This window comes from Pithys albifrons, chromosome 15, assembly GCF_047495875.1.
Source record: "Pithys albifrons albifrons isolate INPA30051 chromosome 15, PitAlb_v1, whole genome shotgun sequence".
Lineage (NCBI taxonomy): Eukaryota > Metazoa > Chordata > Aves > Passeriformes > Thamnophilidae > Pithys > Pithys albifrons.
Window position 1 is genome coordinate 2,072,384 of NC_092472.1, and position 22,286 is coordinate 2,094,669.

Genomic DNA, 22,286 nt, shown 5'->3' on the forward strand with positions numbered 1-22,286 from the left:
GTTCTGTGCCTGTCCCAGCCTGCTGCCAGTGCCATGGAGTCCCCTCTGTGTGTCTGTGAGTTCTGTGCCTGTTCCAGCTCACTGCCAGTGCCATGGAGTCCTCTCTGTGTGTCTGTGAGTTCTGTGCCTGTCCCAGCCTGCTGCCAGTGCCATGGAGTCCCCTCTGTGTGTCTGTGAGTTCTGTGCCTGTCCCAGCTCACTGCCAGTGCCATGGAGTCCTCTCTGTGTGTCTGAGTTCTGTGCCTGTCCCAGCTCACTGCCAGTGCCATGGAGTCCCCTCTGTGTGTGTGTCTGTGAGTTCTGTGCCTGTCCCAGCTCACTGCCAGTGCCATGGAGTCCCCTCTGTGTGTCTGTGAGTTCTGTGCCTGTCCCAGCTCACTGCCAGTGCCATGGAGTCCCCTCTGTGTGTGTGTCTGTGAGTTCTGTGCCTGTCCCAGCTCACTGCCAGTGCCATGGAGTCCCCTCTGTGTGTGTCTGAGTTTTGTCTCCCACATAAAGTGCTGGGTCAGCTCTGCTGTGCCCAGAGACCACTTGTTCTGGCCCTGGAAAACCGAATGTGTATGTCAGCTACACTCCCCTTCATTTCAGAGTGAAGTGTGTGTTCTGGCAGGTCAGTGACTGTTGTGGGAGGCAAATCTCAGTGTGCCCATGAGCCCTGTGTGACACCCCTGCCTGTGCAACACGACAGTCTATGCTGGGGTCCCTTGGGTGCCTCTGCTGCACAGGGAAACACCAGTTCCTGCTTCCATCCCACAGCTCAGGAGAGAAGGCCTGCAGGGAGAGTGAGGGCTCAGACCCTGCTGCTGACACCCAGGAGGGGATTTTTAGCGTGGCCTGAAAGGGGAGGAGAGGCTGTGGGGCCATAAGCAATAAAGCTCAGCTTGAGTGAAACATTAAGTAATGAACTGGTGCCACGTTTAAGATTAATGTTCCAATCATGCCGTGTCCATTATGAATCTTCACTGCATGGTCTGTTGCACAGGATCAGGGTCCTGGGTGAAATGGGATTTTGATGTGAGCAGGGATGTGTGAAGAGCTGCCAAATCACTCTGGATGGGGCAGCTGTTTGGAAGGAGGGGGATCACTGTGGGCTCTGCCTGTAGTCCTGTCCCTGGGTAGTGCCAGGTGAATTCCTACCCTGCTGATACTGTGCTAGAGCCTGCCTGAGAGAGAAAATAAGGATAACTGTGAGCCTGAGAGTGGTTGTCCAGGAGACCTGTGGATGCAGAGGGGGGAGATGAGGATGGGCAGGGTGGCCATTTCAGTGGAAGAGCGAGCGCAGGATCTTGGGGACAGGTAGTGTTTCTCTGGGGTCCAGAGCAGGGTTTTAGAAGGTGTGTGTGGCACAGTGTGATGCAAATCACGTGGATGTGAAGCTGTAGGTGTTCTCTGTGTGTGGAACACCCTGCTCATGGCAGCAGTGAGGTGTCCTCACCTGCAGGCACCAGAGCACGGCCTGTCAGAGCGTGAGATCCCCCTCCTGCTGCAGCAGCTCCTGCCATCCATATGGATCCAGTCTGGGGTAAAAGGCTGTCCCTTAGACACTGCCAGTGATGTCTGGAGGTCAGACCTGCCCGAGTGTTGCCCAGCAGGAGCTGTTTGGTGCCCACACCGGGCGTGGGTAGCTGTAGGTGCCTGCCCCATCAGTGCTGGGTGCAGGGCAGGAGTGTGGCACACGTCCTGGGCCTTACTCAGCAGCAGCAGCAGAGTCTGGTGGGCAGAGGGTCTGTGGAGGTGAGTGTGTGCCAGCTGCTCCATTCCCTAGTCCTCACACAGCCCTGTGGGATGTGCTGCTGGCACTGCATCTCTGCTGCTCCTGAGGAGGCTGCAGGACTGGCGTGGGCAGCAAAACCCTTCCCAAACCCATGTCTGACACTTCCAGAGCTGTTCTGGTCTGTGGCTGCCCCTCAGCAGGGGCTCCCCTCTGGTTTGCTAATCCAGCATTGGGCTGGCTCATCCATCATCTCCCCACTGGGCTCAGCAAAGCCAGGGTTGGCCCTTTGGCTCCATCCCAGGCAGTGGCAGGTTCCCAAATGGCCCAGCAGCCTCCGGGTCCGGCGGAGCCTTCCATGCCAGGCTGAGAATGTTGCCTTTCCCTTATGGGTGAGTGTTTCAGCAGCACCTGACACGTGTGCCCTGGTGCCTGGTGAGCAGCCTGGCTGTCCCACTGCTCAGCCATGGAAGCACAAGTCAGGAAAATACCTGTTTGCTGCGTGTCATTGAGGAGCTGTTGGGTTTGTCATTTCCAAGCCTGAAATGCTTCAGATTGAGAATCAAGACAGGAGGAGGTAACATCTGCTAGTTGCAACTTGAGATTTGAGTATCAAACCACTGCTGCTGTGGGACCTTTCTTAATTAACAAACCTGCTCTAGAGAGGGCAGGCAGCCCTTGTCCTCCTCCTGGGAGCTGGAGGGCAGCCTGGGGCCAAGAGGAGCCTGGAGAAGAGTCCAGCACTGCCCTCACATCCTCTGCCCCACGTTCATTGGTTTGGGTTTCAGGTGCATGTAGTGCTGCCCAGGCACTGCTCAGTTACCTCCTGAAAACCAGAGCTCTGCAGGGAGGTGGGGGGTGATCTCTGGGGCCATTCCCTGTTGCAGGAGGGGTGTCTGGCCTCTCCCCCCGTGGTCCCTGAGCAATGTGCTGCCCATGACCCTGCCCTGTGTCCGCAGTGCCCCGACTCAGCGTGCAAGCAGGACCTGCTGGCCTACCTGCAGCGCATCGCCCTGTACTGCCACCAGCTCAACATCTGCAGCAAGGTGAAGGCTGAAGTGCAGAACCTCGGCGGGGAGCTCGTCGTCTCCGGGGTACGTGTGCGCTCTGACAGGTCTGCCTTTCCTTCCACAGGGAACAACTATTCCAAGCTGAGCCTTTGTGTTAAGCACTATGGAATACAGGCAAGAGATTCTGGAGCATTCAGAGTTTTAATGTATGCAGAGTTTATGTTGCTGCCTGGTTGTTCTGGGAAGAAACGCTCGCTGTGAAAACACAGACTTCACATTTCCTTACTCAACAGTGTTTGTAGACAGATTCACTTCACCTCTGCTTAATCTGCTGTTTTTCCAGGCTGCTTTTCACTCTTAGTGAGGTTAAATCACTTTAATCAGCACAGCTAAACCTGCCCCATGTCTCTGCAGAGCCCTGGCACACGCTGGGGTCCTGCAATGCTCCAGAGATGTTAACATTTCAGGATAGCTGTGCCCTGAAGAGTGCAGGGATTTTTAGTGGCTGCTCTGGTTTCTGACAGCTGGAAGCTGCCCCAGGCCAGCCTGTTTCCTTATTCTAGCCATTACTTTGCAAATAATTTTTTCACTGTAGTTCATGAAAAGCTTCCTCCTAAGAGGAATCTGTATGATGGTTATCTGGGGGGAGGGAAGTGGAGCAAAATTCCTGATTTCTTCTGGCATACTCTTCCTTGCCCTGGACAGGCATGTTTGATCCCTGGTGCTTTTGCCCAGCCATGTCAGGACTGAGGTGGGAGGTTTGGAGAAGGGACACAATTGTCTGATAGTCCATTATTGCTCCTCCCTGAGTCCTTAACAGCAAACAGAAAAAAACTTAGCACCCTTTGCCATTTTGATGTCATAGTCATGGAATGGTTTGGGTTGAAAAGCATCTTAAAGTCCATCTCATCCCACCCCTTGCCATGGGCAGGGACACCTTTCAGCAGCCCAGGCTCCTCCAAGCCCTGTCCAGCCTGGCCTTGGACACTCCCAGGGATGGGGCAGCCACAGCTGCTCTGCCCAACCTGTGCCAGTGATATTTTCCAAAGATACCCTGTTTGGTATTTCAGTTGCTTCAGCTTCCAGCACAGGTTCCCCCCACAGACCAGGCAGAGCTGTGGGACACGGCTCTGGGTCAGCAGTGGCTGTGGGAGGTTGGCAGGAGCTGCTGCTGGAGCGGAAGGAGCTGAGGTGGGGATGAACACCCTTGCACAGGCTCAGCCCCCCTCAGGGTGATGGGCTGTGCTTCCCTCCTGCTGTGCCAGCCCCCTGCTCAGTTCCCAGCCCATGGGATGCAGGAGCTGTGATGGGATGTGCTCCCATGGCTGCTGTTCCGTGCCTGGTGTCCTGGGAGCTGGAAGGCTGAAGGCATGGTGCTGTCACAGATGTGTCAGTATGCAGTAATACTGACTCCAGGGTTTCACTGCAGTTACTCACTGTCTCCAGGATTTACATCCCCTCTGCCATAAATTTAGTTATATGAACAGCCTGGCATCTGTACTCTGATCTCCTGGTTTTATCCCTTCTCCTCGAGTCTGTCCGCTGGGGCTGGATGTTGCCAGCAGGAGTGTTAAGTTTCTGTCAGATAATCAGATGAAGACCTTTGCCAGTCCAGAGACATCACCTGTCTGGGAGCAAAATCCTGTTCAGTGTGAACAGCCTGCCCATAGAGCACAGAGTGCTGTGGCAGCAGAGCCACAGCCCGGGCAGGCAGAGCACTCTGAGCACTCTGACAGTGCCTTTAGCAAAGCACCTCCCTGCTCGTGTTGCATTCAGTGTGAATCTTCCTGCTGAGACGATCATGGGAACAGTCAGATGCATGGCAGTGGTTTCTGGGCTGCTGGGCTGGGGGGAGGAGGGCAGAGCACAGCAGGGCACAGATGGGATGTGCTGCTGTGGCACTGAGAGCACAGCAGAGAGGGCAGGGGCACCACCCCAGAAAAGTCACCAGCCCCTGCCCCGCTGGGTTCGCTGCTGGGCAAGCCACAGCTTCAGGCTCTGCCCAGAGCCCTCCTTGGGTGTCTGCAGCTCCAGGAGTTGAGTGTGTGGATGCAGCTGAGGGGCTGCAAATCCTGTCCCACTCCAAATCCTGCCCCAGACCATGCCCCTGCCTGGGCCAAGCCCTGCCCACAACAAACCCTGTGCTGGACCAACCCTAGCTTGGACCAACCCCAGCCCAAACCAACCCCAGCCCAGAACAAACACTACCCAGAACAAGCCCTGCCATGGACCAAGCCCTGCCCCACACCAGACCTGGCCTCAGACCACTTGGCCTTGACAAGCTAGAGGTCCCCCCAGAGCAGGGCACGGGGCCCTGAAGAAGGGGGTCCCAGCTGAGGTCACCACACTGCTCTCCCCTGTTGTTGCACCCAGCCCAGATTTGGTTCTCTGTCCCTGCTGTGCCCTAAGGCTTCGACAAATGCAATTTTTTTCCTCATTTTGATGCTCTTGTAAATCAGGAAAACCATTTGGGAAAGAGCTCCAGGCCTGGCTGACAATGCACTTGTGTTCCTTTCTTCCCAATACAACTTAATATTCTAGGGTGATTTAAATATTTATTATCAGTGATTAAGCTATTACTACAGCTTTATTAATTTCATTAGAGAATAAGCTACTGTTAAAGCTTAGTCACAAAAGCAAACAGCAGCATACAAATCATTCCCATTGATATGGAAAATGCAGAGAGTGGGGCATGTTGGTGGCACAGGTCAGGTTTGTGCCACTGAGTGTCCAAGGAAAAGTCCTGCCTCAGGCTGGGAACCTCAGGTTTCAGAGGAAAACCCTGATAAAGCAGTTGGGGAGTGGTTTGCCCCCATGTTTAGTGCAGTGCTGTGTCTGGGGTTGCAGCGTGTGACCCGTGTGTGCCCCTCCCGTTGGCAGGTGGACAGTGCCATGTCCCTGATCCAGGCAGCCAAGAACCTGATGAACGCCGTGGTGCAGACAGTGAAGGCGTCTTATGTGGCCTCCACCAAGTACCAGAAGTCCCAGGGCATGGCCTCCCTCAACCTCCCTGCCGTCTCCTGGAAGATGAAGGCTCCGGAGAAGAAGCCCCTGGTGAAGAGGGAGAAACAGGACGAGACCCAGACGAAGATCAAGAGGGCGTCCCAGAAGAAGCACGTGAACCCCGTGCAGGCTCTCAGCGAGTTCAAGGCCATGGAGAGCATCTAGAGGAGGCCTCTGGCTCGGGTCTGTTTTTCTCTAGCCCACTACTGCTACTTCCAGAACTCTACTTTTCATACCCTAAGGATTTTTGAAAAATTTACTATTCCTCAAAATGTATTTACTTAATATAATTTTGATAACTTTGTTTAGATTATGTGGGGAAATACTCAAATTTCTAAGTCCTGTCAGTGTATCTTCAGGCTGTGGAAGTGTGATAATTTAGAGGGCTTTTAAGAGTCCAGGGGTGGATTTCTAGCTGGAAATTGTTCTTTATAATCTTGCTTTAAGTGACATGTTCTATAACCAAAGAGGAGTTTACAGTAACACTAACGGTTAACACTAATATTGGATCCTGCTACTCAGAGACTCGGTTTATCGTGGTGATCAAGAGAGGAAAATTAGGTCTTTTCACTCAAGGAATAATTAATGGAATAATGACGTGTTAGTGTGTATCCCTGTGGCTGGGGTGGAGAGGGAGCAAGCTCAGAGCAGTATGAAAGTGCAGCAGGCACTGGCTGTGGGGCCACAACTGGAAAACAGCTGGAACCACCATATCCCCGTGCCTGGGTTGGGCTGTGCTGGGGACCACGTTTGGAGATGTGCTTGGTGATGCTGCTTCCCCTGGGCTGCCCCGAGCCCTTTTCCTGGTGGGAGGTTCCCGGTGCTCCCGGCACAGGGGTCACTTCTCGGGGGGCTTTGCTGGGAGAGCTCCAGTGCATCAAAGCATCCAGTGGTGTGGGCGGCGATCGCTCCTGTGGGACACCGGCCCGGAATTGGAATGCCTGGTTACAAATTACTAATGTCTTTTGCTGCGGGACACTAATAAAGTTGCTTTTCCCAGCTGGTGTATTGTGGTGCAGTGAATGGAGCCGGCCCAGCCCGCCCCTCGCCCCCCCTCGCCATTCAGATGCAAATCAGCTTTGTGCTCATTCCTCATAATTGCTCTGCATCCCGCCTTGGGCTTCCAGAGGCACCCAGGAAATCGTGTTTGCTCAGCCTGCAATTTAGACTGTACATTATTTGTGATAACTGTAGCTACAAGGTATAATTTCGCTGTCTTATTTAAATGTTACGGATTTCAGTGTGTTTCACACGTCCCAGCGAGGCCGTGCTGGGAGCGCTGCCTGCACGGGGCAGCTCCGTGGGGGCTGTTCGGGAGAGCCCCCACCACCCTGGGGCAGCCTGGGCTTCAGCTCCCGCTGAAACTGCAGCCACATTTCAGAGCCCAGCCTTGGCACTGGTACCTTATAATTTTATTTATCTCGATCGGCTTAGAATTTACTGCATCAAGGTTATTGCTGTCATGTTACTGTAATGCTGATGGGAATTAAGCTAAATAGTGCTTGGGTATTGTGGCCAAATTTATTATGTTTTCAAGCATTCTGGCCTCTTGAGTACAGATATTAAACAGTGGAATTACAGACTGGTTTTCATACACCCTTATCAGCTGAACAGGCTCAGAGGGGGAGCTGATTTTCTCCTCCACTGGCATTAGGGGGTCAGCAACACAGAGAGGCTGCAGGTCTTGTTTTATATATAATTACTAGCAGATTTTAAACAATATGGGGTTTTTTCTCCTATTAATTTTCGTCTTAAAGGCAACGTTCCCTGGGCTGCTCAGGGAGTACCTCCAGTGCCCCCCAAATACAATCTATTAATAAGCTTTAATAAAACAACTCTTACATTGAGATGCACAGACAAATTTACACATATTTAGTTTTTAAATACATGCTGGTTTAGTTTTTGCTGCAAACTTTGAGCATCAAGTCAGCAAGAAATTAAACTTTGGTTCCCCTGAGGGGGGGCAGGACCAGGGGCCACGGCGGGGACTGCAGGGCAAAAGCCCCGACTCCCCCCCCCCTCTCGTCCCCAAGAACTGCTCCCGTAGGGGAGCCCAGCACTGCCCCTGCAGGGACTGAGTTTGGAGGAGGGCAGGGACGGGCAGGTGGGTATCTCAGGAGCCCAAACCCCACGGAAATGCCCCAATCCCCCCGTGCTGGGCAATTCCAGCCCCAAGGAGCCCCATGTGGAAGCAGCAGCAGTGCCATGAGGGGGTCCAGCCGCCAGCGGGGCTGTGACTTTATTAGGGAGCCAATTGAAGAGAATTACAGTAATTACTGCTCACTGTAATTAAGCGCTGGGAAGGGTTTGCACAGCCGGGCTCGCTGCGCTGCCGGAGCACACTCTGCTACCAGGAGAAGCAAATGTGGCTGTGTTGGGTGGTAAAAGCCGTGGGGCAAGGTGGGAATGTCCCTCAGCCCTTCCCCGATGGTGTGTGAGGAGCTGAGCCCCCCCTCCCCTTCCCCAGCTGAGCCCCCTTTGCCCTTCCCAGCCCCTCAGGAAGCTCCAGATGATGGGGATGGCCATGGCTTTGGGAAGGGAAGGGCTGCCCACCCACTCCCCAGCCAGCCTCGAGCACCCCAAAGTGCCTGAGGAAGGAGGACCTGGCCAAGCAGGCAGTGCAGGGATGCTCGGGAAGATGAACCCACAGTATCTTCTAAAGTGTATTAGTGAAACCACATTAAATCCCCGGGAGGTTGTCTCTTACTCCAAATTTCAAGTGCTCTTAATTCAATCCCACGGTGAATCGAGCCACGCTGAATTTATGCCGCTTTAATTGCGTGTGAAGGTTTCGAGCTGCGGTTTAATGGTGGTTAATGAACGCCTTTCCCACCCCGCCCTCTCCCTCTGCTCCAGCCGGCACTGAGAGGGCTCAGGAGCGGCAGGATCCCGGGGGAATCCCAAAGCGATCCCAGGATATCCCAGGGCAGGATGGGGGCAGGACAGGGAGGCTGCAGAGGGGAATGGGGCACCCTGAGTCGTGTTTTCTAACACAGGTGGTGGGTCCAGACCAAGCCGAGGCAGCCAAATCTCAAATATGCAATTGGAGGGGTGTGCAGAGCGGGTGGGGAAGGCTGGGTGGGTTCAAAGGACCCCACCATGCCCCAGAAAAGAGCCAAAATGGCCTTTGGCAGCCAAACCCCAATGCCAAGGTCTTGCCCAGACTGGCTCTTGGGGGTCAGACAGAGACCCCCACCCACTAACATGGGTCAGGACCCAGCAGCACCCACGGGGGTGAGGGCTGCAATTCCCCCAGAGCAACTGTGTCCCAAACACCTCAGCCCCAGAGACAGGGGTGTGCTGTGCCCACCGGGGCCTGGGGGTGACTCCAGCAAACCCTGTCATGGTTACAGGGGGCTCTTGTCCCCCCAGGGCAGACCCTGGAGCCCAGAGATGCCATTGCAGAGGTCATGGCACTGGCGCTGCCCGAGGACCTCACCCAGCCCCATGAGTGCCAAAGGCCTCGGGAAAAGCACTGCAAGGGAGTTATTGTATATTACTTTTTGGCCTCCTTTCAGTGCCCTGTGTGCCCTTGGCTGTGTCACTGCTGGTGTGTGGGAAACCACCCGTGGGTGTCACAGCCCCTCCGTGGGACCCTCCCCACTGGCACAGGGGCTTTGCTGCTGCGGTGCCAGCCCAGGGCAGCCATTCCTGTGCCAGGCATGGGATGGCACAGACCAGGAGCACCCTCAGGTCCTGCTCCCCCTCGAGCTGCCCAGACTGCCAGATCCCCCTCAGGGAGGGCCTGTCACCCTCGGCCCCTCACCCGGGGCTGGAGCGTCCCCAGAGCCACCACCCAGTGCAGGTGTCACAGCACCCACACCAACGGGATCCTGCTCCAAAACAGGGCAGTTCAAAGGCTCTCAGGAATAGCGAGGGGGGTTTTGGCTTTGGGAGCTGAACAGGGAGGGCTGGCCTGGCCAGGGCACTGCTGGTGGTTTTCTCCCTGGCTCAGCCCTTGGGCAGGTTTTAGAGCATCCCCACCTTGTCGAATCCAGCTGAAACAGCGACGAGGCCAGGCAGGGCCAGAGAAATAAATCCCTGTGCTGATCCCCCAGCTCTGCTAGAGTGCTGCTTCCCCCTTGGCATTGCTCCAAGGGCTTAGGTTTCCAGCAGAAAAGCCCCTTCCATACTTGGCCTGGCTGTTACCATCAGATACATGTATTTTTTTAACCTACAAAGCAAAGCCCTGGTAGTGCTGGCTGGGAAAGGCATTTCAGAGAAAAACAAAAAGAAGGAAAGAAAAGTAACTTTTAATGCCAGCAAAACAACCTGAACCAAAACCCGAGAAGGAGCAAAAAGTCAATGGTTATAATTAGCCCTGCTACTTAACAGTGACAAGTGACATGCTGAACACAATAGCCAGGAATATTTCAGAAAGAAGAAGGGCTGGTGGCCCCGAACCAGCTGCAGGGAGGTGCCTGCCTGGGATCGCAGTGGGGGCCTGATCCTGCAGCCACTGCAGGGCTCCAGTGGCACTTGGGCATGTCCCCAGTGGTGGCAAAGTCCTGCAAGGCTGTGCCAGCCCTGGCTCAGGGCTGAGAGACAGAGGGGACCAGCTGGACTCTTCCGTTAGTTTTTTAATTGACGCTAATTTGTTCTCCACGTGTGTGGTAACGCCGGTGCTGTTCCCCAGCCCTGAGCCGCGGTGGGACCACAGTGGGTGAGGGAGGTGCCTGCTGTGCCAGGGCTGGAAGGGAGCACAGGGACTGCAGCTCAGCCAGCCAGCTCCTGGCCGTGCTGGCAGTGCCCAGGTGTTCCACGGCCAGGTGGGCACAGCCCCACTCCGTGCTCTGCAGCCGGGACATCCCGCGCTGGCACTGCCCCCACCCCTCCTGCACTGCTGGGCACAGCCTGGGCAGGGAAAGTGCTGCCCTCCAAAAGCTGCCTGAGAGAGGGGTGTGCAGGAAAGCTGCTGGGAACCACCCAGGGCAGTGGCCAGCACCAGGCTGGCACCAAGCCCAAGGCTGTGAAATTTGTTTACAGGGTTTTTTTACATTTCACAGTGTTTGTGCTGCTGTAGGAACAGCAGCTGCAGGTGGGACTGAGACAAACAGGCCCCCCAACCCCTGCAGTGTTTGATCCTCAAATCCCCTCTGCTCCAGCTGCCCCAAGGACATGGGATGTTGGGGGGCGGCCCTGCACAGGGGAGCAGCCCCTGCCCCTCAGCTGGGGACAGTCCCCATGGAGGGCTGTGTGGGGCAAGGGAGAGCAAAAGCCTCCTGTGAACGGTCCCAACATCCATGTGGCACCAGGAGGGGACAGCAGGGTGGAGCTCAGGGGTTTCTTTCTCCTTCTCCCTCCCTCTCTCTCCTCTCCCATCCAGCAGTGGCCACCATCCAACCTTCAGGCCCATTCCTCCTCCATGTCAATGCCCCAGCTGGCCCAGTTGGCTCATACCCTTGGTAACCAGGGGCTGGTTACCAGGTCAGGCTGTCCCTGCACAGCTGTGCCACAGACACTTGTCTGTCCCAGCCACTGGGCAGGGGCTCACTGGGCTCACTGCAGTGTCCAACCCTGCACAGTTCTCACAGGGGAATTGTGGCAAATGCTCTTGACTAAAATAAAAGCTAAATCCTCCCCCAAAAGGGTTCGGAACAAGGAGGGGTTTGGACTGAAAGACCAGACTGGATGGGGCTTGGAGCAACCTGGGCTGGTGGGAGGTGTCCCTGCCCATGGCAGGGGGTGGGACAAGATGAGCTGTAAGGTCCCTTCCTACCCAAACCAATCTTGTGATTCTATGATGATCCTGTGAAATTTAACAAACAAATGCTGAATAAATCTAGTTTTTGTAACTTCTCTGCTGCTGGCAGTGAGGTGGTGGCCAGAGGCTTGGGTGAGACTTTGGATTCTTCCTTGCCTGAGGATGGTTTATGTGGGGAGACAGAATAAGCCCAATAAGGAGAGGGAAGAATATCCCCAATGGACCATCCAGAGTGAGAAGAAGCTGACATGTCACTTGTCACTTCCATGGGGGAAGGGATGTGAGTTGAGGAAAGAGAGGGACAAGCTGCAACTGGACGAGGTGTGTGGAGGAAGAGCAAGCTGCACACCATGGCTGGCCAGTCTTGACCCCTGGGAATTGCCTTGGGAGCCATCTCCAAAGAACAAAAGTGGGAAGACTCAATGGTGTGTTGCTGGGCAGGGTGTGCTCCCAAGCAGGAGAGCCCTGGCGATGGCTGGAGCGGTTCCATGGCTGTGTCCCACCAGGATGATGGGTGTTCCAGCCCCAAACCCTGTGCTGGCCCCAGGCAGGGAGGGGCTGGGTGACTGCATGGGGGGGGTGGGGCTGGGCCATGGCCAAGGGACAGTCCTGCCCCCAGCACAGGCTGGATCAGAACCTTCCAGAGGCCCCTTCAACCAGGGCTTTGAGGGAAGGGTGCCCATCCCTCCTGAGCAAGCTCTGAGCACTCCCAGTGCCAGCGGGGCTGCCCGAGGGCCACAGTGCCTCTCACAGGAGCCAACACAGACCATGGCAGGTCATTGCTGGCCACGGAGCTGTGGGAACACACACGTCCCTCTGCACAGCACAGCCACATCCCACACACCTCACACCCCACAGCCCTTCCCACCCAAATCCTGCAGAAGGACTGAGAACACACAGAAGGTCCCATGGCTGGGGCAATGCCAGCTGAGCCTCCACCTGGCTCCCTCCACAGCACACTCCTCCATTCCTGCAGGAGTGCCACGGGGACAGTGAGACACGACTCCTGCCCCACGGCAGTTTAATGATGAAGCTGTTGGCACACGCACCCAGTGCTAGGATTTCATTCAGTCTGACAGTTTATTCCACCAGTGGCATCCAAACTCACGCTGGCACCCTGAATTACCTGGAGCTGAACTGAATCTACAGCTGGTTTCACCCCAGTTCCTGGATGATGGTATTTATGGAGCCGAGGAGCTCCCCGAAGTAGCCGTCCTTGTCCCCCTCCCTCTGCTCCTGGGCCGCCAGCTCCTCATACTCGCTGCGGAGCAGCCCCAGGGCCGTGCCCAGCGCGGGGTCCCCCCGGTAGTGCTCCCTGCAGAAGGCCATCAGCACACCCACCAGCTTGAGCACCTTCTCCCGGGTGTCGTGCTCGGGCATGGCCAGCAGGGTGGGAGGCACCGCGCACCAGTCCTGCTCCAGCACCGCCGGCACCAGCCTCACCTGCCGGTACTGCTGGAGCTTCTCTGCCATCTGCTCTCCGTGCTGGGAGCCCTCCAGCAGCATCTGTGGGAAGTGGTGCAACACTGATTAATATCCCTGTCAGACAGAACTGCTCCCAGGAGGTGACACACCATGGCAGAGGAGGATGCACACCCCGTAACACCTGCCTTGGACAGTGACTTGCCACAGAAGACCAGGACGAGGTGGTGTCCTGGTTCCCTGCCACAAGGGCTGGATGCCCACCCTGGAAAGCTCCCAGTGACTGGGTTTCTCTGTCACATGGCCCTGAGAGGGGACTCGAGGGGCAGAAGCTCAGCAGAAGGCCTGGGAAGCCTCTGGTCTGATGCTCTGGGCTGCAGGACAGGTGCCTGCAGCACCAAAGGAGCACCACTCACTGCTTGGCTCCTGCCACATGGAGACCTGTCTCCTCCCACCACAGCCTGACCTTGCCCTCCCAGCCTGGTCCAGAAACACTCACACACATCAGGATTGACAGGAATGACATTGGGGACACACTGAGGGGCAATTCCAAGGAGACCTGCCCTCTCCTGGTGCCCCCAGAGAGCTGCCTGATGAACTGCAGGCAGGATTTGGGGTGAAAAGGAAAGAATGTGGCAGAAAATGGCACTCAGAGCCACAATGAGTCACGTTTCAGTAACGAGAGCTGCCAAGGTGGTTACTTATTTTCAAACCAACCCATGTGATCACCCCAAATCTGCCACCCCCACTGGCACACAAGGCTGTGACTCTCCCCCTGAAGTGCTGGGATTGATGCACAGAATTCCCAATCCAAAGAATAGCAGAAAACCATTGTTTTAACATGAACTTGGGAATCTGCTGGGCTGTGCCCTGCCCCAGCCCCACAGAGCCGGGAATAGGCAGGGCTGCCAGGGGAGTGGCTGGAAAACAGGCAGCAGGGTCTAATGGGAATGGTTTGAGTCCAAATGCCCAGGTCTGCTCCTTTCCCAAGGAGCTGACAGGATCATGTTAGAGTCAGCCCCTGATAAGATTTCAGACCTGCTAAAATAATTTGCACCTTTACAAAGTCTCCTGGAAAAGAACTGATTTACCACCGAGGTGCTGCTCTGCAGTGCCTGCAACCCAGGTATTAGAGCAGCCATAATCCGCAGGGCAAATTGGCCATAAAGTGAGCCAGAGTGGAGTTAATTCCCATTCTCTGGAGTCAGGGAAACGCACGGACTGAACAACAAGCCATGGCAAGGAAAGACAGGCTTTAAACTGACATTTACAGCAGTAATCCAGGGTGTTTGGAAATAAAACACTGAGCATGGTGGTCTGGGCTCCAGCGAGGGACACGCAGGGAAGAGCATCTCAGGTGGGCAGGGGCACAGTAATGCCAGCTGGGCCCCAGCACTGGGTTGGGCACCACAGCCCAGTTCAGCACAGCCCAGCCCCACACAGCCCAGTGCCCACATTCCCTGCTCTGGACACCACAGCCCAGTCCAGCACAGCCCAGTCCAGCTCAGTCCAGTGCCCACGTTCCCTGCTCTGGGCACCACAGCCCAGTACAGCACAGTCCAGTGCCCACATTCCCTGCTCTGGGCACCACAACCCAGTCCAGCTCAGCCCAGTGCCCACATTCCCTGCTCTGGGCACCACAGCCCAGTTCAGCTCAGCCCAGTGCCCACATTCCCTGCTCTGGGCACCACAGCCCAGTTCAGCTCAGCCCAGTCCAGCTCAGCCCAGTGCCCACGTTCCCTGCTCTGGGCACCACAGCCCAGTCCAGCTCAGCCCAGTGCCCACGTTCCCTGCTCTGGGCACCACAGCCCAGTCCAGCTCAGCCCAGTGCCCGTGTTCCCTGCTCGTGGCCTTGGTGTTTGGTTATTTAAACACCCTCAGGAGGAAAGGGTGGCAGTGGCTTAAAGCAATACAAAGGTTTCAGCTGGCTCTGGGCTGCCCATGCACTCGTACCCGCAGTGGTGGCCGGAGGGAACTCGCTCCTCCAGGTTGGCCCTGCTCACCCTCACCCTGAGACCATGCTGGGTGAGGGGACAAGGTGGGCAGTGCCCCAGTGGGTGCTACCCCAGCTCCTCACCTTTTCCATGATGAGGTCATAGAGGAGTGTCACTACACGGACGTGGAGGGTCTCCATGCCCCTCTGGCGGAAGAGGCTCCGGAGCACCTGGAGGCCGCCCAGCTTGAGGAACTGCTGCTGGGCGTAGGGGAAGTGTCTCAGCATGGAGGACAGGGCAAAGAGAGCCTGGTGGAGAGACAGGGCCATCAGCATGTGGGCATGGCCACTGCACATGGCATGGCCTCTCTTCATGGCACCCATGGGGACAGCAGAAACACCCCAGCCCACCTGTGTGGAACTTCCTGGAAAACACATTCCAACCTCTCCTTGCTGAGGGGCATCTCCAACAGTTCCCTTGGCTCCTGATCCCAACCCTCCCCAGCACCACAAGGTGGCCCAAATTTGGGTGACTCCCACCCAAACCCCAGCCTGGGTTGTCACCACGTTTGGTAGAACAGTAACCCAGAGGGTCTGAGGGCAGGACCTGCTGGACCCAACACCATCACCTCTCACTGCTCACCCCCCAGCCCTTGGCACAGAGCCCACTTATGGGGCTGGGGTGGGTGAGGGGGACCAGCAGCACTGCTCAGCAGAGCCCGATCCCTGGGAGGTGTTTTGGATGCCTGTGGTGCTGCCCCTGCCCCTGAACAGCCAGAGGACAGGACTCTGATGTTCCCCAGCACTCAGCCCTGCCCCAGGGCCTGTCAGGATGTAGCACCACGCACCGACACCCCCTGTGCCCCCGGGGCCTCAGGTCAGTGCCAAGGAGGCAATTAGGGGCCACCCTCATCGCCCTGGAGCTCACACTGCCTGGCTGTGACAGCCGTGGTGACACAGGGACCACAGAGCCCAGAGGGGCAGGGCAAGGGGAGCGCACGTGGGTGTGTGCCAGGAGCCCCCACACCCAGCACAGCCCTGCTCCCGACGGATCCGACCTGACAGCCATGGCCTCCCCCACCCCATTGGCTTCTCTTTTCCATTTTCCCAGTTGCCGCTGGTGAATTTGAGATGTTTCTGGTTTTAATCACAGGCCAAAGGATGGGGAAGGGCAGGGATGCACTCTTGGCCTCACTGCCATGCACTCCTGTGAGCACTGGGGTGGAAACACCACCCGAGGGAGCTGAGGCTGCTGCCCCGTGCAGGGACACCAACCTGGCCTGGGGTCCTCACCTGCAGAGAGACAGGACACTGTGCACAGCACGGGAACTGGAAATCAAAAGCCTCTGTCCTACTGGAAAAGGAGGTTTGACCTGTGGAGGGTCTCATGAGGCTGTATGTGAACATGGACAGTACTGAGCCCACCCCTCTCACTTCTCCAGGGGCTGCCAGCTGGACTCAGGCTCACTGGGAAGGATTGTCTGGATCCAGCACCCAGGGGTTCACAGCAACGCTGGTGAGGGTCCCTGCATGCCCAGCCATCCCTGCCCACCCCAAATCGAGCTCTGGATTGGGCCACAGGCACTCCTGGGAGGAGTTTCTGAGCGTGGACCATCCTGTGGTGCACTCTGGATGGGATTTCCTCATATCCATGGTCAAAGCAATGGGGTTTGGTTCTCCAGCCACTCCCACACCTTTCCCCTGCTGGAGAACTCTTACCAAGTACTAAAGAGGAACGTGTTTCCAGGAGCTCATTCCAGCCCGGGCAGCACCCAGTGTTGGGAGTGACAGCTGGGGTGTTATGGACCAGTGAAGAGCTGGTGGATCCTCTCATCCAGGAGGTTAATCAGGGCTGGGGGGAGCAGCCAGGGAGCATCACAGAGGTGGCATCCCACACCAAGGCGAGGGTAATGGGATCTCACGCTCCAGGGAGTGCGGGGAGCAGGGAGGGCGCAGGGCCGGGGAGCCCCCGGCCCGACAGACAGCGCTGCACATTTGGCTGGGGGCTCTGGCGCTGCTCACTCTGCTCCAGAGCTCTGCCAAGGGCAGGGCACGGCGCTGGCTCCAGCAATTAGCTCCTTCCAAACGTCAGCTCCCGTGTTTGCTGGGCTCTGATGGCTGTGCCTGCCGTGGGGACCCTCGCCTGTCCCCGTGGGCGGTGCCTGCTGTGTGTGCCACCTCTGGCACTGGGGACAGACCCACAGTACGGGGGGCAGTGGGCACTGGCCAACCAGCACTGCTGGGGGTGGGCTGGCACCCAGGGCCACCCTCCTGCACCCCGGGAGCAAAGCCCACCCAATGTGGGGAGCAGCAGATGTCAGTAATGTCCTGAGGAGCATTTACATGGAGGCCAGCACAAAGCCAGCTGTGCCCAGAGGGGCTGCCCAGCTCACTCACCTTCTTCCTGACAGCCAGGGGTTGTTCCGTGGCCAGAATCACCAGGAGCTTCTGCAGTGCCCCTCCCTCGATGGCTTCAATCTGGACTTTGGGGTTGCTGCAGGGACAAAAGCAAAAGGTCACCAACAAAGTGGGGCATGGTAGGGTGGGAGGGACCCTGGTCTAGCTTGTACCACCAACACTGTGGCAGCAGGACCAGGGCAGGGACTGTCCCCCTGTGCTGGCACTGCTGAGGCACCTCCAGGGCTGGGGACAGTTCTGGGCCCCTCAGACAAGAGAGACACTGAGGGGCTGGAGTGTGTCCAGGGAAGGGAACGGAACTGGAAAGGGGCTGGAGCAGCAGGAGGGACTGAGGGAGCTGTGGGGGCTCAGCCTGGAGAAAAGGAGGCTCAGGGGGGACCTTCTGGCTCTGCAATCCCTGACAGGAGGAGGGAGTCGGGGGGGGGGGGGGGGGGGGGGGGGGGTTGGGCTCTGCTCCAGGAAACAGGGACAGGATGAGAGGGAACAGCCTCAGGCTGGGCCAGAGGAGGTTGAGCCTGGACATCAGAAGGAATTTCTCCCTGGAAAGGGCTGTCAGGCACTGGAAGGGGCTGCCCAGGGAGGTTTGGAGTGCCCAGCCCTGGAGGTGCCCAAGGCAGGACTGGCCGTGGCACTCAGTGCTCTGGGCTGGGGGACAGGGTGGGCATCGGGCACAGGGTGGGCTCGATGACATTGGAGGCCTTTTCCAACCTAAAAGATTCTATTCTATTTCCACCCCACAGCAGACATAAATGAGGGTCAATCTACCCTGATCCCAAAATAAATCCCCTCAGCTCCCAATGGCTGTGGTTCATTGTTGTGGAGAAGGTACTCCCTCCTCCAGGCAACCCCTGCAGCCACCTCAAACACAGCACATGACCTAAAATGATGGCAGCAGGGCTGGGGAAGAGCCATCCTGGCCACTCCAGCACAGCCCACATCCCCCCTGGCTTCCCCTGGCAAGGAGCCCTCCCCTGTAATTTCCCTCACAGCCCTTAATCCTCTCACTCCCCATCACATCCACTCCTCAGCAGCCTTCATATTTCAGTTCCTGCCTCTCCCTGTCCTCGCCTGCTGTGAATGTGCTGATGGATTTGAGTGCCCTGGTGCTGCAGCCCTGCCCCTCCAGCTCACCTGGAGGAAGGTCCTGCTTGTCCCCACCACCTCTGAATCACAAACTACACTTGGTGCCACCACGCTCACAACTCACACAGTGAGCACTTTTCTCCAAGGGCTCCAATGGCTAAATCCATCCTTCTGCCTGCAAGGACAGGCTGAAATCTCAGGTCTGCATGTGAGCAGCTGCCCAGGGGCAGACAGACAGACAACAGACAGACAGACAGACCTTCCCCACTGTCTGCACTGCCCTGGGTACAGCCACACTGACAGGTTGCAAACTCACTTCTAGTACATCTTGGGAGGTGGTGGAGAGGTCAGATGCTGCAGGCTCCCTCCTTGGCAGGGCCTTGACAGTCAGAGCACAACACCCTGCCTGTCTGTATCCCTGATCCCGGGTCTCTCACGCTCCGAGGAACAGCTCCAGCACTTGAGCCTTTGCTCGACTCTGCAGCAGCAACTGAGCAGTGGCCAGACAAAGGTCACCGACCCTGTGAAACCCCCACGGCTCCCCCCATTCCCAGGAGCTGCTGGAGCAGCCAGTGCCAAGCCCCTCCATGAATGGAGAGAGACAGAGGCAGACAGGGTCATAAAGAAACAAAACCAGAGACAAATACAGCTGGGCAGGGAGCAGCTTGGAGTTAAACCCGTGGCTCTCAGAAATAGAGCAAAGCACCACACTCATCTCTGGCAGCCTCTGTGCCCTCCCTGCTCCATCCAAGCTTTGCTTCTCGCACCAGAAGGAGCCATCCAGGGCAGAGTTGGTGTGGGGGCTCCCAGCTGCAAGTACCAGGGCAGGGAAAGGGGGGGTTGTTGACAGCCACCTTTGATTTCTCCTTTCCCACGCTCTTGCTGCAGCAATCCAGGCAGAGCCATGGCACAGGCACCCTGCCGAGGTGGGGCATCTCTGACCTGCCCAGGAAGGAGAAGACAGGGCAGGAAGGAGAAAGAACAAACCCAGGAGCTCCAGGATCCTCCTGCACAAGAGATTTTTGTAGCATGATGCTCAGACCCACCCTGCAGCAGCCCCAGCATCCCTGGGAGCAAATCAGCTTCTGCAGTGCCTGGGTCCAGGTAGGACTTGACACACTATGGGTTTATCCCCAACCTCCCCATGCCAAGAAGTGCAGCAGAGTCTCCTCCTGCAAAAACAGGGTGTTATTTTCCACCCCAGATGTTGTGTAAGGACCAAGGGATGGCACCTCCAATGGCCTGGACTGGGCTCTGATCTGGGGAGTCAGGAGTCAATGGAGACAAACAACAACAGCCCCAAAACCTTCAGCTGCCCCCAGACCACCCTGGGCCCAGGGCCATTTCCCCCAGCCAACAACTGCTGCTCTCACTCACCCCCAGCCACAGCTGCAGCCACCATGGCCCCAACAGCACAGGGACACAACAGGGGCAGTGCTGCAGCCCTGCAGCCCCTCATCCAGCCTGCCCAGCCTTAGCAGCTTCTCTCAGAGCAAAGATGGGATGAGTACACTGGTGGGAGGGAGGGCAAACAGCTCCCAGAGCACACAGGGGTGGCTGAAGATATGTCTAACAACTCCAGACAGTGCAAAGTGTGACCTCGCCTCAAAACAGCCAGAGATGAGGAACATCCAATCTTCAGAACTGAACAAATCCTACATCTCCTTTGGTGCAGATGGATGTATCAGACATATCCAGGGCTTGTGATGCTTTGGCAGCCCGGAGATGCAGCACCCAGAAGGCAGCAAGGAACCACAGCAGTGAGAAGTGATGCCTGTCCCAAGATTGCCAGAGGTGCCGCCCTTGGCAGGGCCTTGGGCACAGCCGGAGCTGGGATGGAAAAGCACAGCAGGAAACCTCCTCCTGCAGGGGCTGAGCATCTTGAGCAGAGCCCTGAGCATCTCCAGAGCCCACTCAGCAGCTGCAGGAGCCACACAGACACTGCCCTCCCAGTGGGACAAGCTCTGCTGCCAACCAGGCAGGAGCAGGAAGAGGAGGTTTGCCCAGCAGTGACAGGTTTGCTCTCTGCCTTTGTCCAGGTTGTTCTTGTTTCTGTTTTGAGCTTATCCAGGGGAAGTCACAGCACAGAGGTTGGGCCTTGCCCAGCACAGCATCAGTCACACTATCAGGAGGGTTTTCAACACCAGGGCTCCATGACCAGTGGGAAGGAGGAGTGAAGAAACCCCAGATGCAATTCCAGACCCCAAGGAGGAGCTGGCAACTCCAACACTCAGAAAATACAACTCCTGCTCCAAAAGCCTGGCCAAATCCCACATGCAAGTCACTCTGGGCAATGGAGACCAGAGCAAGTGCAGAACAAGCTTGCAGGCAGGCACTTGGCTGAGAGTAAATGCACTGAAGGAAAATCTGGGCTGGAGACCTCTCAGTGCCATTCAAGGAAAATGGAAAGTGGGATATCCAAGCTCTTTTGTCACATGTCCCTAAAATAAATAATAAGAACCCTTACAGCAAGGGACCCAACTGAAAAATTGGTATGCCTTTACTGCTTGGCTGGTCACCTGGAGGATTTGATCTAATTAAAACCTCTGAACCATGGAGCTTTTGCCAAGGAGCAGCTCGGGAGGCTGGGGAGCCGTCCTGGCTGGTAGGTGTGCTGCTCGCTTCTCACTGCTCCTGTTGTTCAATGACTCTGCTATCAATAGTCCTGCCTTCAAGCTAACAAAAAAGCTCCTTTGAAGGTTTGGCAAACTCAGCCCAGATCTGTACAAATTACACTGTCAAGCCCAGGGAAAAGCAGCCTGAACAAAATAAACACAATGAGACAGACTGCGGAGCGCTCGCACGGGAAATCCAACCTGTTAATCTGCTAATGGATACAGGGCGGTGGCACCTGCAGCAGAGCTCGCTGAGTGGAATTTGGAGGCTGGGACGGGGTGGAAAACAGCCTGCAATGACATCCCATGATGCTGCAGTGATGGCACAGATTTGGATGTGCTCAAAAGATGGGATTAACCATCCTCATCCTGGGTGAGGAACAGCCACAAGGGACTGGACACAAGCGCCATGCTCAGGTTCAAGTAGCTGCCCCTGTGTGCTGAACAGTCCTGGGAGGATCCAACCCAGCTGTGGGGTCACACCACAGCCCCTCCAGACATGGCTCCCACTGCACACCTGAGGTCCCTGTGGCTCCCAGCCACGCTGCCCAAGTCCATCACACCCATCTCGCTCAGTCTGTGGCTGTGGCAAACAAGGCTGGTACAGGCTCATGGGTCTGATCCATGCAGGAAACTGTCCAGGCACTGGGACAGGCACACTGCTGGCCAAGATGTGTGGAAGACCAGCAGGAATCTCTACTGCCCACAGCTGACCTCACCATGGTCTCTGGGCAGCTCCTGGGAAAGCCCTGTCCCTTGAGAGGTGGGCTCTGCTCTGTGGTGGAAGATCCTGAACTTCGTGGGACATGAGCCATCCACCCCACACTGGGAGAGAGAGAACCTCTGAACGGCCTCAGGCAAGGGCCACCAGACCCCCTCAGTGTGGGTCCTGGAGATGGATATCCCCTTTCCCAGCCTGGCTCCTGGGGTGGTGACTCTGCAAACACCATTTTAAAGTGCCACTTCCCTCTGGGTGGCTGAGGAAGGTGACCTTTGGTAGAGAGGGGAAAACCCCACAGCAGGGGAGGGAAACCCACCAGCCAAGCTGTGCCTCAGCCTGCCTGTGGCACACAGTGGGCTGCAGGGAATGCTCCGTTTTCTGCCAGTTCACATCTCCTTGAGTTGGAGTCACAGCTTCCCATGAGGGGGCCAGACATTATTCCAGTCATGGCTGGTTTGCCAGAGCACCACAAGCCTCAACAGCACACAGAGAGGGAAGCAAAGGTAATGAAATCCTGGGTTGATGTGCTGGGATCAGCTGTGGGAGTGACACTGAAATGAAGCGGGTTGGTGGCAGCTCCTGCCACGGATGGGGTGTGAAGGCAGAGGTGGGACCCAGCACCTTCCCCATGCTGTCACCTTGGGATGTTTGTGCCCTTTTTCCTTT

At 56.7% G+C, this 22,286-nt stretch overlaps 2 protein-coding genes across 4 annotated transcripts in view; one reads left to right on the forward strand and one right to left on the reverse strand.

Moving 5' to 3' along the window:
- CTNNA1 (catenin alpha 1) overlaps positions 1-6,723 on the forward strand; it is a 126,759-nt gene extending 120,036 nt beyond the window's left edge. Inside the window, exons 17-18 of the mRNA XM_071570464.1 lie at positions 2,671-2,805; positions 5,602-6,723. Of these exons, the coding sequence (XP_071426565.1) occupies positions 2,671-2,805; positions 5,602-5,889 (423 nt within the window). The 3' untranslated portion in view covers positions 5,890-6,723. The remainder of the gene's footprint in view (positions 1-2,670; positions 2,806-5,601) is intronic.
- Positions 6,724-12,489: 5,766 nt separating this feature from the next.
- SIL1 (SIL1 nucleotide exchange factor) overlaps positions 12,490-22,286 on the reverse strand; it is a 105,677-nt gene continuing 95,880 nt past the window's right edge. For all 3 annotated transcript variants that reach the window (XM_071570443.1, XM_071570446.1, XM_071570444.1), the window contains 3 exons: positions 17,181-17,277; positions 14,928-15,092; positions 12,490-12,934 (listed from right to left, as the gene is read on the reverse strand). In XM_071570443.1, the coding sequence (XP_071426544.1) occupies positions 12,584-12,934; positions 14,928-15,092; positions 17,181-17,277 (613 nt within the window). In that variant the 3' untranslated portion in view covers positions 12,490-12,583. The remainder of the gene's footprint in view (positions 12,935-14,927; positions 15,093-17,180; positions 17,278-22,286) is intronic.